The sequence below is a fragment of the Trichomonas vaginalis genome, chromosome VI (genome assembly GCF_026262505.1).
Source record: "Trichomonas vaginalis G3 chromosome VI, whole genome shotgun sequence".
Taxonomy (NCBI): domain Eukaryota; phylum Parabasalia; order Trichomonadida; family Trichomonadidae; genus Trichomonas; species Trichomonas vaginalis.
Window position 1 is genome coordinate 12,379,904 of NC_067208.1, and position 13,331 is coordinate 12,393,234.

General features: G+C 33.2%; 6 protein-coding genes and 1 pseudogene across 7 annotated transcripts, besides 2 other annotated features; 5 read left to right on the forward strand and 2 right to left on the reverse strand.

The window, feature by feature from the left end:
* Positions 1-4,247: part of a mobile genetic element that runs on past the window's edge.
* TVAGG3_0852500 lies at positions 501-892 on the forward strand (annotated as a pseudogene). Its single transcript has one exon. A coding segment is annotated over exon 1 (392 nt).
* On the forward strand, positions 2,871-3,395 carry TVAGG3_0852510 (protein of unknown function, DUF4107 family; the record flags this gene model as incomplete). The annotated part of the gene is made up of 1 exon (XM_001323345.1): positions 2,871-3,395. One exon carries the CDS (start codon positions 2,871-2,873, stop codon positions 3,393-3,395), a length of 525 nt encoding a protein of 174 aa, XP_001323380.1.
* TVAGG3_0852520 (uncharacterized protein) lies at positions 3,544-3,978 on the reverse strand (the record flags this gene model as incomplete). Its single annotated transcript, XM_001323346.1, has 1 exon — positions 3,544-3,978. The coding sequence occupies one exon, from the start codon at positions 3,976-3,978 to the stop codon at positions 3,544-3,546; it is 435 nt and encodes a 144-aa protein (XP_001323381.1).
* Positions 4,248-4,507: 260 nt separating the features above from the next.
* TVAGG3_0852530 (ankyrin repeat and SOCS box-containing protein 4 family) lies at positions 4,508-6,195 on the reverse strand (the record flags this gene model as incomplete). The annotated part of the gene is made up of 1 exon (XM_001323347.1): positions 4,567-6,195. One exon carries the CDS (start codon positions 6,193-6,195, stop codon positions 4,567-4,569), a length of 1,629 nt encoding a protein of 542 aa, XP_001323382.1.
* Positions 6,196-7,040: 845 nt separating this feature from the next.
* On the forward strand, positions 7,041-9,870 carry TVAGG3_0852540 (armadillo (ARM) repeat-containing protein family; the record flags this gene model as incomplete). The annotated part of the gene is made up of 1 exon (XM_001323348.1): positions 7,062-9,758. One exon carries the CDS (start codon positions 7,062-7,064, stop codon positions 9,756-9,758), a length of 2,697 nt encoding a protein of 898 aa, XP_001323383.1.
* Positions 9,871-10,056: 186 nt separating this feature from the next.
* Positions 10,057-10,186: a mobile genetic element.
* A 109-nt stretch (positions 10,187-10,295) lies between these two features.
* Positions 10,296-11,048, forward strand: TVAGG3_0852560 (uncharacterized protein; the record flags this gene model as incomplete). Its single annotated transcript, XM_001323349.1, has 1 exon — positions 10,296-11,048. One exon carries the CDS (start codon positions 10,296-10,298, stop codon positions 11,046-11,048), a length of 753 nt encoding a protein of 250 aa, XP_001323384.1.
* Positions 11,049-11,922: 874 nt separating this feature from the next.
* Positions 11,923-13,058, forward strand: TVAGG3_0852570 (protein transport; the record flags this gene model as incomplete). Its single annotated transcript, XM_001323350.2, has 1 exon — positions 11,974-12,981. One exon carries the CDS (start codon positions 11,974-11,976, stop codon positions 12,979-12,981), a length of 1,008 nt encoding a protein of 335 aa, XP_001323385.1.
* Between the last annotated feature and the right edge of the window lie 273 nt (positions 13,059-13,331).

Here is a 13,331-nt window from a genome sequence, read left to right on the forward strand (position 1 = left end):
TGACCACAGCATTCGATTTCAGGGTCGAGATAGTCAATGACACATTGTTTCCCTGTTATTCGTGAGATAACATTTTCAAGGTCCTCCTTTGTTAAATTATTTGGTTCTTACTTATAAGATTTGTCAAAAGCTTCTTATCGTCTTTGAGTAAAATTGTTTGGTATAACTGAAGAAGGTAATGGTCTACGTTATCTGAAGGATTTGTTTGAACATTTATGTAAGGATTGTCGTTGGCTTCTCTTGAAAGAATTTGGTCCAGTGGTGGATACTCTAACTTAACATCTGATGTAGCGTTAGCGTTTGAAGCTGAGTTTAAATTCACGGATTTCAGTTCTGGTTCTTTTTCTTTCAAACACTCTGAACTATAGTTCTTTATGACAATATTGTTTGTCGTTCGTGAGTCAACATTTGATGTTGGTTCAATTGGAACATTAACGGCACCAGCTAAGATGGATTTGCTTCTCATTTCATATAGAATAAAAACCTTTTATATGTATGAAATGAACAATACACTCGACAAGGGTTTGAATGTAAAGCTAACGAATGAAAATATTGTTGAATTCACTGAGACAGGAGCTGTGTATAAAGATGTAGAACTACTGAACAAAAGAGCTAAGGGAAGAAGCAGGAACATGAACAAAGGGTGGAAGCCTATAAAAATTTATGTCAATGATGGCTCAGGAGGTTCAAACATAAAGTATGCAGAAAGTTATAGAGTTTATGCTCTCAAGGGAGAGAAGCCTTCATTTAAGAACAGCTATTCTAACACATATCCTCAAAAGCTAACGGATGGGAAGTGGATGATATGAATGACAGCAAAAATATTAACAGAAATGGCGACAGAGATGCATGGAATTTGTTTACCATCAGTCAATTGAAGGTTAAACTTTAAAACAATGTTGGTCGTTCCCATGGAATATTTTTGACTTTAATGGTATTAGTCATGATATGAATCTCAAGGTATGAACGAGGAGAGATGAGAGACTTATATGCTTCCCAAATTTCTTCAAAAGGTAATGTTATACCTGACTGTTTCCAAATGAGTTCAATATCATAACGTGAGAAACCTTGAAAGATAACGAAGTCAGTTATGAGACGTTTTATGTTTAAAGCTAAAAACCTCCATGTTTGCATAAGTATTGCTACAGTTAAATGGTAATGTCTGACTTTAGTAATGATATTAGCTAATGGTGAGTCTGGTTTTGACACTAAACCTTTTCCGGCGAAGTCGTCGCAAACTAACAAAGTATTTGAAGGATATTTTTTGAAGGGGTATTTTGAAAGTTTTGATAGAATGTAGTTTGTCAGTCGTTTCATATCGTAAACTCCTGAGTATTGACGTAAGTGGTGTTTGTCAATAATTCTTTCCATCTCCTCAGAAGTCTTTTGCATTCCTGACTGTATAAATTCAACGATGGCATAATATTTCCTCTTACGTTGAATGTAACGTTGAAGAAATTCAATGAGTTCACTGTCTGGAACTTTAACGACAGAGGCTTGAACTTTTGACATAAATGTTTTCGCTGTTGAGTCCATAGAGTCTGAAGTTGCTGATATAATGATTTGGTCATAGTAAGAGTCGTTTCCTAAACGCTCTGTTATGAGTATATGACGAATGAGGTTAAATGTCTTACCTGAACCCATCTTTCCACAATAGAAATACACACCATTTGAACAGAATTCATAATCTTTGCTGAAAGGAAGAATAAGAGAAGAGTTAAGTTTGTCTGTAGTTTCATTCATGTCTTCATCTACGTCATGTATTAAATGCTTCATTTTATCTCCATTAAAAATGCAAGTCAGAAATATTCAGAACATAGCACCGAGTCTAACTGACAAGAGTATAAAGATATACTATGAACACGTTATGATGAAACCAACCAAAATTCAAGAAAGTCAGTATACTTATGAATATCCAAGGCACTGGGTAGAGTATGTAGGAGGTGAGAAAGCTATTGAAATCAGACAGGTTCGAAGTATTCCAGCAGGAAGAACAATATTATTGAAGAACTTTAATGTTTTGAGATATAATGATGAAACAAAGAAGCAAGATAGTTTTCCTGTTGCTGTGTATGTGAACCTAGACACAGGAGATGACATGAAAGTTTTTAACACAAAGCTTCAAACGGTAGTGAGAGAACAACTGACTGTGGAAGGGCATCCATTACCTTCAGAAGTTAGCATAGCATATAATTTTGAAACAAACTCAATAGATTTTAAAGTCATCTCTGCAAAGAAGTCAGGTTTTACATTTAATGAAGCAGATGTATATTCGAATGAAAACTTCAAAGCTATTGCATGGTTAGATAATGACGATTGCTTTAAGAAAATATTTAAATTCAGTGACTCAACGATGTCAATAGATGACCTTCGTGGAATGTTACCATCGACATTTACAGTAGAAGGTTCAGCAGGATTGCTTACAAGATTGTCAATTGGTGGTATTTGGTCTCGTGAGAACATTGTTATAAAATCCAGTATAAGTGAATTTGCTGAAGAATCTATATTATGTCTTTCAAACTATATGTATTCGCCACCGAAGCATTATAGTATAACAAACTTTGTCAGTAAGTTTAACATAAGACTTGTCGAACCTTCTTCAATGAAAGATGTTGTGCTACCTAAAGATGGAAAGGATGGACTCATTATTGAGATGATTTTAATAGCATATTAAATGAGCTTTTTTAAAGGTCATTCATGATGAAATAACTGTTGTAGAAGATGTTAGCAATTGTTCAGACATTTTGAAGCGTATAGATGAGATAAGAAAGAAGTTTATGAATGAGAATGTTTATGTTTCATTGACTTTCTCCAGTAAAGAGAACTTTTATGAGATAATATTGAAGAGAGATGATTTTAATATGGTGTAAATGGTAGCTTGGGCAGCTTTAGGCGCAATGGGAACAAAAGCATTAGCATTTGGAGCAAAAGCACTTGGGGCTTATGACGCAGTAAATAAAATGAGTGGAGGAAGAGTTTCGAAGACATTAGATGCAAATAAAGGAAAGATTGGAGGCTGGGTTGCAAAGAAGTTAAGATTAAATAAAATAGGGCTCATAAATAAAGCATCCAATTTGGTTGCGACTGAGTCAGAAAATGCTTTAGGAAAGGACGATGAGTTTGCAAAACATGCAAAAGACTTTAATGACCAGATGAAAGGTGAAACAATGCATTTAAATAGAGTCGATGGAACTAAAGAAAATGTTTCTTCTCCACCAGTAGTTCTTCCGTATGGTCCCTATGGAATGTATGGAAACCCTTACGAAAGACCATTTGACCCATTGACTGGTGGAAGTAACTGGTATCATTACGGACGAAGAAGAAAGACAGTCAAGTTGGAGACAGACGTGAAGAAAGCAACTAAAAAGAAACCAAGGAAGAGAGTTATAAAGTAATGAATTCAAGTGGGTGAAAAAAGAGGTGAAAAAAGAGGTGAGATTTCACCACTTCACCTAAATTTATTTTTGTGCTATGTTTTCATACGTGTGCGGGTGGTGATATCATTTATTTTTATATAAATGTGGGAACAAAAATATAACATTTCTACTCAGCAGGAATGAGACCCTTACTGACTATGTATTCGTTTAATGCTTGATGAAAACAATGGTACATATTATCGTATGGGTATACACAACGTCTGTTTCCATCGTCGTCGTATATGTAGAGCTCAAATCCAGTCCAACCTTCTTTTGTACAATATGTAGCTTTATTTAAGTATGCATTTATGTAGATAAGGCAATTTTCTTCATCGCTCCAGAAATAATTTTTGTTCTTTGTTGAAATAGTTTTCGTTCCTCTACGTCCATAAGGAATGTATGCAATGAACTTTGCGTCATAAGGGATTGTAATATATTCAGGGTTTCTTTCATCGTCAATGGGTCTGTCTTTGTTAAAATGCATGTTCCTCAGTTTTACTTGAGTTTTGAATAGTTCACGGAAACGTTCTGGGAAAGAGTCATAGTAAATGTAGTCGGACATGTCTTTGTAATGAAATAAAAAATTTAAAAAAAATAAAAATAAGGTTATATTTTATTTAGTGAGGACGGTAGTGAAGTCGTTAGTGAAGTCGTTAGTGAAATCATTAGTGAAATCATTTATGTGTCAGACGGTTTTGTAAATATTTAAGGTTAAGTTGGTGTTATGGTTGTGTTGTAAAATATACGTTACCGGTTTCGTAAAGTGTCAAAACCGCTAAGTGGTGTACGGAGGCGCGCAGTGCCACATTACCCAACTTAGGGATACTAACTTCAATTAATATACAAGATAATTCATGAATGTATATATTTCCAAGTTTTTAAGGATGCAACACTTTACATTTGTAAACTGTCAAAAATGAAGTCACGCTATTTTTCATGCATTACATATATATTAGAAAATAATATGAGTTTATGTGATATTATTTTTCAGAAGATTTCATTCTATATGCCTATGAAAAGTACTCTCAAAACTAACTTTTTCCTAATTATAATTAAATCTAGAATATTGTATTATGCTTAGTATTATTTCATTTTTCTCATTCAATTTAGAATTTACAAATGTCAAAAAAAAGCATCTTATGATGGAACGTTATATTTTTGCACCATGTGAAATAAGAACTTCGGCTGTTTCTTTATTTTCATTTTCTTCAGCATAATAAAGTGACGTACATCCATCATCGTCTTTTGCATTGACATTTGCATCATGTGAAATAAGAAATTCGGCTGTTTCTTTACTATTTTCAATTGCAGCAATATGAAGTGGAGTACATCCATTATAATCTGTTATATTGACCTTTGCACCATGTGAAAGAAGAAGTTCGGTTATTTCTTTATAATTATTTTCTGCTGCAATATGAAGAGCGGTTTTTCCATATTCATTTCTTTCATTGATATTTTGACCATGTGAAAGAATTACTTTGACTATTTCTTTATAATTCTGTCCTGTAGCATAATGAAATAGAGTATCTCCATAAAATTCTGTTTCATTAGCTTTTGCACCGTGTGAAAGTAGAAACTCGACCATTTCTTTATAATTATCTCGTACTGCAAAATAAAGAGGGCTTACACCAGATTCAGTTTTTGCATTGATTTTAGCACCATGTGAAATAAGAAGCTCAGCTGTTTCTTTACTATTATTTTCTAATGCATAATGAAGTGCAGTCCATTTACCCATCTTTTTTGCATTGACATTTGCACCATGTGAAAGAAGAAGTTCGGCCATTTCTTTACTGTTTTTTTCTGATGCATAAAAAAGAGCGGTTTTTCCTTCATAGTTCTCTTCATTGATATTTGCACCTTGTGAAATGAAATATTCACAAAGAGATGGAATAGCAAATATAGCAGATTTAATAAAGTAAGAATTGATACTGGAAAGAGAATCTTGATCGAAATTTTGATCGAATTTAACAAAAAATGCTTCAAGATTGTTGTAATTTCCGCAATCATATAAATCGATTTTCATATCATATTCATTCATCAAGAATGTAACAAAATCAATGTTGTGTGAAATAATTGCATATTTCATGCATTTTTTGCCTGGTTCTTGAGATTTCAAACATTCACTCATGATCTCTGGATTTCCTCCTAAAAATGAAAATTGCAGACATTTTTTAGTTATTTCTGAGTTAAATTTTGTTCTTAAGAACTTGAAACAGTCAACAGCTCCATGGTAACAACATAATTCAAGTAATGAATATCCTTTCTTAGAATCTGGATAAAAATCGCTTTCAAGTCTTTGGTCGTTATCAAATTCTTCGCTTGCTGTGAATGCAATGAATTTTTCTAAATCATTATACATAATTGCTCTGTATATTGTATTTTCTGTATGAATATCCAGATTTTCTGTATCAATATCGTCGAAATCACCAGATTCGTCTAATTTAATTCCATATTCTTTATAAAACAGAAAGTTTGAAATAGTTGGAACGTCGTTGATATCTTTGACATGGTAATCATCGGATATGAGTTTGGTAAGGTATAAATACGACTTTGTATAGCGATTGTTATACGGAATGAAATTTAAAATGTCTTTTATAACATTTCGAGCCAGATGTTTCTTTGAATCAAGCAATTCTGTTTTGATCATTTTGTATATCTCGTTTAATTCTTCTTCTTTTTCCGTTTTTAGTTGATACAAAGCATTGTATGAATCAATATAGTATTTGTAGATGCTTCGCAATTTGCTGTATTCCTTTTGATCAATGTCGTCGTCCGACATTAATAATAATTATTTTTAAAAAGGACACATTTGCATTTTACCATATAAAATACTCTTTAAATTAATTAGAAGAAAAAATGTAATGTTTTACATGTGGAAAACAATGTCATTAATGTCAATAATCTTAATATTATTGAATTTTAATTAAATTTATAGATATAATATGGCACCCAAGTGGGGGACGCAATTATCCCCAATGAAGACAAAGCGGCATGCTTGTTTCACAAATGGAGCTGAGATAGGCTTTCCAGTGGTAGTATGTGTCTCAAACCCAGCCTTCCGCCACATAGATAGAAAATATCGTCTTCCAGGATTATCTATCGGCAGAATAAAGCTTTGTAAGTGCTCAAATTACTGACCTGCTTGAAATCTTCCCTCCAACTTCAAGAATATCGTGACTTTACTGTATTAGTCGGTACAAATAACGATATTGTTGAAGTTGGAACGGAGGGTTTCGTGTAAACAGAGTTCAAAGAGCGAAACACAAGAGTATTGCAATCAAATCAAATAAACAAAGAGAGCACATGCCGGAGACGTCATACATATTGTAAAATATGACTCTTTGGTTTTGCAATATAAGCAATTGTTTAATTATGAAGAAAATATCGTATATTTCTATTTTATAAGTTGTTTAGCCTTCCTTATCTGTTGTTTGAAGGTGTTTTCGGCTTGGACCTACAATTCACTGAGATTTAATGAGATCTGCGTGAATTGAGCTGTGTCACTTTTCGTGAATTTACACGAATATTTTTAGATCACTGTATATATGCAGTCTTAATTTTATCGGCGGATGTGCTGATAGAATTGACTGAAAAATTCAATGACACTTTTTTATGAAGACACCTAAAATTTTGAGGGTTTGACCAATGGAAATTCAAGATTTCCGCAATATCTCATCACAGGATCCAGAAATTGTTAAGGCAACTGGTGAGAAATTGATGGAACTATGCCAAAATCCCGAATTTCTACATTTTTTAGTCCAAACACTTCATAAAGAGGAAGTTTTATCAGATAAAAATCTTCTCAGAAACGTTTTAATTGCATTCAAGCGATTTGCAGCAGTAAATTGGAAAGCACTATTCGATGCCCTATCAGATGACTCCTCAAAAGAAACAATTATAAGCTTGTTATTTATGTTACCACCAGACCAGCGTAGTACTATCCAGGATTGCTTTGTACAGGCAGCAATTAACAAAGAGGAAGAATTTTTACCCGTTTTCGAAGCAATTTTTGGTTTAATCAATGATAAAACTCCACTTGCCGATATTTACACTGTTTTATCCATGTGTGCACAGTTTATTACAGCGCCAGCCGCCATTTCTTTTGGAGTTCAAATTTCTGAAAGTTTGAATTCTTTAATTGAAGCTGCAGGAGAACTAGTTGGCTCTGATGAGAACGCATTTTTGATCATTGCAGCAACCGCCAATATACAAAAAGTACTAGTTCAAAGAAAATCTTTATCAATTGACCAATCTTTCATGAAATCGCTTGAAATCTACATACAAGGCCTTAAGTTAGAAGGCTCAAACGCAAATCAGACCAAAATGAAAGAATCAATACTTGACTTTTTCGTATATTTAATTCAATTCGTTTACGAAGGCACAACAGACAGCGATGAGAAGGAAATTGATATTAACAAGGCCGAACTCGTTCAATTATTCAATAACGATGTCATGCCAGCACTTTTTGAAGGAGTTATTGCAACAACGCATTCTCTTCAATCAACGAAGATGATTGACGGTATTATATCGATTATATACTATCTTGTATACTTTAACCTCTTTATTGATGATCTTGTAACAGAAGAAATCTTCAATAATTTTATTATTCCAGCAGCTAAGCTTACAACAGAAGATTACAACGACTTCAATGTCAATCCGAGTGTATACATATCCCAGTGCTTCACAGATGACTCAGATCTTGAGATGACCGCTAGAATTGCCGCATCAAAATTTACATATCATGTTACAGAGAATTATCTTGCACATTTCGATCCAATTGAGATTCTTTCCAACATAGAGATCCCAGAAAGTAAAGCAGAACTCAGTTTTTACTTTGATCTCGAATCTAGAATTTATTTAATGTGTTCATACGCAAAAATAGCACCAATAGATGCTGAATTATTCGAAAAGATCTTCAATATATTAACAATTGAGATCGAACCTTTCGTTACCGCCACAATTCTCAGATTTATTAGTATTGTTCAGCCAAAAGAGGACATTATCATTGCCTCCATCACTGCCGGACAAGTACTTCAGACAGCAGACAATATCATTGTTGCTCATGCCGCTGTTAACCTTCTGAACGAAGTTTTCAACGAAGTTGGCAAAGATCTCGACGCATACAAAGAATTCATTGATGCTCCATTCGAAGAACTCTTCCCCAAGGTCACAGAGCTCCTTGACGAACTGAAGCTCCCTGTCGAAACAACAGTTCTTTCCAAACTCTTCAGAATCGGAGGCACAAAAGCCCACGAAGAGTCGGTAAACATCATAAACGGTTTGGTCGACCACTGGTGTAAATTGGCCGAAGAAAACAACGATGCAAATGAACTAACAATGGAAGAAGACATTGACGCAATTGCATCCACGATTGACTGTATTCCTGTAGAAACAAATATCCAATTCCATATACAGGAAGACTTATTAAACAAGCTCAAAGAAGATATAACACAATATCCTCAATCAGCTGGAATAAGTCAACATGTAAAAGTTGCAGCGGTTTTAGCGATAAAATTATGTGTTGTTACACCAAGTTTAGCTGATTTCGTAATGACATTGTTGGCACAGATGAACAACTCTTTCATCAACATTGATATCGATGAATATTTCGCGATGTTGATTTCCTCAATTTTGTTGAACAAAGAAACAAATTTGACAACAAATAATGATTTTGTCACTTCACTTGGCCAAAAATTACAAGGAATTTTGAGTCCAATAGAAAAGAGGGAAGAAAACGAACAAGAAGAATATAACTCAGCATCAAACATTGTACCTGCATTGTTCATTGCCGCTTGTGGTTGTTATGCTGGTATTGATAGTTTTTACCAGTTTATTGACAACGCATTAAATATTTTACATTTCGGAATGACAAATAACGGTTTTGACAATGAAGAAATGAAGTTATTGACATGGGCCTCTTTCTATTTATTCACAGGAAGTTTAATTAACAATGAGAGCATGGCAATCCAGAAGTTAATGAATGATGATGTCGTTGAAATGTTGTGTAAATTGTATAAATCACACTTTAGAGATGTTTGCTACAGAGATTTGAAATGCGGATTCATAACTCTCACGTATCTCGCTAAGAATAATGCAAAGAACGCTTTCGATGTTGCAGGATCATTGTCTTCTGAGTTGTTTGATAGAATGAGAGATGATACAGAATGGATGCAAAATAATGTAGATAAAGGAATCAAAGATTTGCAAATTAATGAAATAATTCAACATTATAATGACTTGCAACTGCAGGCAATTATACCTGCTATCAAGTTCCCTGTTTCTGAAAATGAGTTCAATGAATTCGCTTTCTATCAATCTGTTTCAAATGCACAACCTTTATAGAGTTTTTTATCTAAAGATTTATTTTTTAATTATTATTATTCTGCAATTTGGATCCTTATAGAATAAGTTTCGAAATGCATCATCAAATAACATCAATCTTTTTAAAATGTACTACCATTATAAAGCTTTTTTTTACCTCAAGATTTCTATTTTATTATGAGTTATTTTTTCAGCTTCCAAACTATTCATTGAATATGGATACCTCGTTTGAATAAAGAACCTGTATTATCTCCAAAATCTAAAATACAACTTTCTCCAATTTTAGAAATTTTTATGAAATTTCAATTTACAAAAATTAAGATGATAGACCACCCGCAGAAAAGTACTTTCAAGGCTATTATATTGAGTATCTAGAATCAAAGTGATCCATATATTCGAGTTCAATAAATTTATTTTTGTGATGTTTACGTTATCGTTTATAGGGCACCCTTGATATGGAAAATTTTTCTTTTAAATTTATTTCGAGTTGGATTTAAACTATTCTATTTTTTTAATAAAATAATACTCAAAAACTGACATAAAATTTTAAAAATTTTAATGTCTGTTGATTCGAATTCGAATGATGGCAATGTAAACAACAATAATTTAAATTATCAAGACAGCAGGTTCTTACGTAACTCCGAAATCAAAGATTTCCTTGTTGAAACAATCAAACCCGAGCTAAAAGAATTCTTCAGACCTTATCAGCTTCCGGAAACATCTGTCCTATACCGTAACATTCCTTTAATTATCTCAGAAAAACTCACTGATCCAATAAATGTTGTAATTATCTTTCCATATGAAAGATATCGAAATAATGTAATCAAAGTCCTCATTTACTTCTACCTCAAAGTCTCAAATGTTAATAACATTAGCACGTTGATAGATATGTTTTCAACAAACAAATTTTCAAATTGCATTCAAAACATTAAAGTTGTTAAGTATTTTGCTCGTGCAAAAAACATGTATTCTTTCAATTATTATCTTATAATGCCAAATGAAGATCTTCATTTCTTTTTCAAAGAAATTGACCAAATTCGTCCTGATGATAAATTGTTTTATTCTTTCAAAAACGTACATCTCAGAGCAGAATATTTTGATCTAATATTGTTGTTATCTAAGAATACTGACAACTCAGAAACAATTCAAACTTTTATTCAAGTATTACCTTTGCAAGGTAAACCACTAATGATTGAACTTTCTCACATTTGGGAGAGAATATGTAATTACCCAAAAAAGATTCTCGCCTTAATCGTACAAAAATTCACTTCCCACAAAAATTATCAACCAATTAAAGAACATAATGATTAAATCCATTTTCATTTTATAAATAAAAATTATTTTATTAGATTAGCGCATATTTGTTTCTTTCATTCTCTCAAGAAATTGTCCAACATATTCAAAAGTCGTACATACCTTTACAATAAACTGCGAGTAAAAAGGCGTACCTACCTTCAAGTCCAAATCACTTGATTCAATTTAAAAAAATGTGAATAGCTCTGATTGATTGTCCATCGATTCGGAACTTCCAAAAAAATTAGGTAAAATATTCTTTATCACCCAAATCCAAAATTATAATTTTAGGTAGATATTCACACATTTAAAGATCCCAATTTCATATATGAATTTTGGATCGAAATTTAATTGAAGGAATTGTATTAAATGACATTGTAATATTCACTTGAGAGTGTATGTGAATTCATTTCTCATTGAATCTCTAATACAGAAAATGTTACAAAAATATTTTATTGATTGCAGAAAAAAAAATTAAATGTAATCTTAGTTATGCATAACTTACTGTGATGTAGTCTTTATCGAATTGGAATTGAAATAGCTAATGCTTAAAATAAACTCATAGGACAGAAAACTTATTGTATAGTGCTAATTTCGATGAAATAATGCAAAACAGCGGCCAGTAGATTTTATTTTGAGGATGTATGAGCTTGCCAAAAAGCTTTGACATTTTCTTGTTTAAGCTTATGCTCTCCGAAATGTGTAAATCTAATTCAACAATAAAAAATTGAGATCCCATCGTCAGTGTAGAATTTCATTTCTAGTGCAAGCATATGAGTCATTATAAAGTTAAATTATTTGAATATCCTGACAAAAATCAACCTGCCCTTTCAAAGGTTAATAAAAATTTCATTATTTATTTTGATTCATACTATTAAATCTAATAATTTTTTATTTTTGTATCGCCGAAGCGGACCCTACATTGAATAAATATTTTTTTCGAATGGCAAATCCTTTTGAGACATCCGTAGATGATTCTTATAACCCATTTGCTATGGGTTCAAATTATCAGGATCCAGCCCCTCAGCAGCAACAAGCTCCACCACCAACTACAAATACCTCATATACAGATTCTCAGCCAAGCCAAGCTCCAGCCTCATCCGCCTCCAACCAGCAAGGTGGATACAAAGATCAAGTTATGGGTATAAAACTAACGGATGAAGAACTAGCGGCAAGAGAAGAAGCCTTAAGAAAGAGGGAAGAAAGAATTGCTGCTAGAGAGCGCGAAATTGAAGAAGCCAGAGCAAATGGAACCCTTGGACAACTCAATCCACATCCAAGAAACTTCCCAATTCTTCTCAAATTTTACAAATATTATCCAGAAGACGACTTAGAAGAAGAATTCAGACCAGTCATGTCAAGATTATTCTGGCTTTCATATGGCAGTGCCATTGTTCTTTGCATCAACGCCCTCTTGTCACTCTTCTATTTGACAAAGGGTCCAGCTGACAAGATCGACTCACCAGCCACATCAATTGTTTTCGCATGGTTCTTCCTTATTATTCTCTATCCAATTTCCCTCGAAAGCGTCGTTATGCCATTCTACAACGCTCTAAAGGAATTCAAAGGTATGAAGTTCGTCGGTTATCTCATCATGTCCGCCTTATACTTCTTTTTCTATGTCTACATTGCTGTTGGTCTTGGTGCATACGGATCATTCGGATGGATCATTGCAATCAACGGCGTTACAGCAGCTGAAGGCAAGTGGGTTGGCATTATTGCCATCATCTTCTCTATTATTGCTACACTCTTCGTCGTTGCTTGGGGTTGGGTTTGGTGGCAATCTCTCATCCTCTTCAGAAAGACAGACTTCAAGAATAGAGCTGTCAAAGAAGCTGCAGGATATGCTGTTAACTACGCAAACAATCATAAGGAAGAAATCGCTAAGGCTGCTGCCGAGAATCCAGATGCTGTTGTTGGTGCTGCTACATATGCAAGTTCAATGAATTAATTTTTATTTTAAAACGACCTTTTTCGTTGAAAAAAAAATCTGATCCTTTTTTTATCACATTAAAAATTATTTTTTATAATCAATTCATTTCTTTTAGAATATGTTTCATAAAATAATTGTACTAGCTATAGACATCTTGAATTCTTAGTGATGGCCGAATAATCCAAATATTTAACTAGAAATAAAATTAGCATCTTTTTCTGTGCAAATTGATTAACAAGAACAAAACTCTTCATAAGTAACTGTATCTAGAAAGCAATTACGATAATAACAATAAATTAAACAATAGTTTTTCAGCAAAGCATTTATAGACCTCCAATCATATAAAATCTAGTACTCTGAAGGTAGGA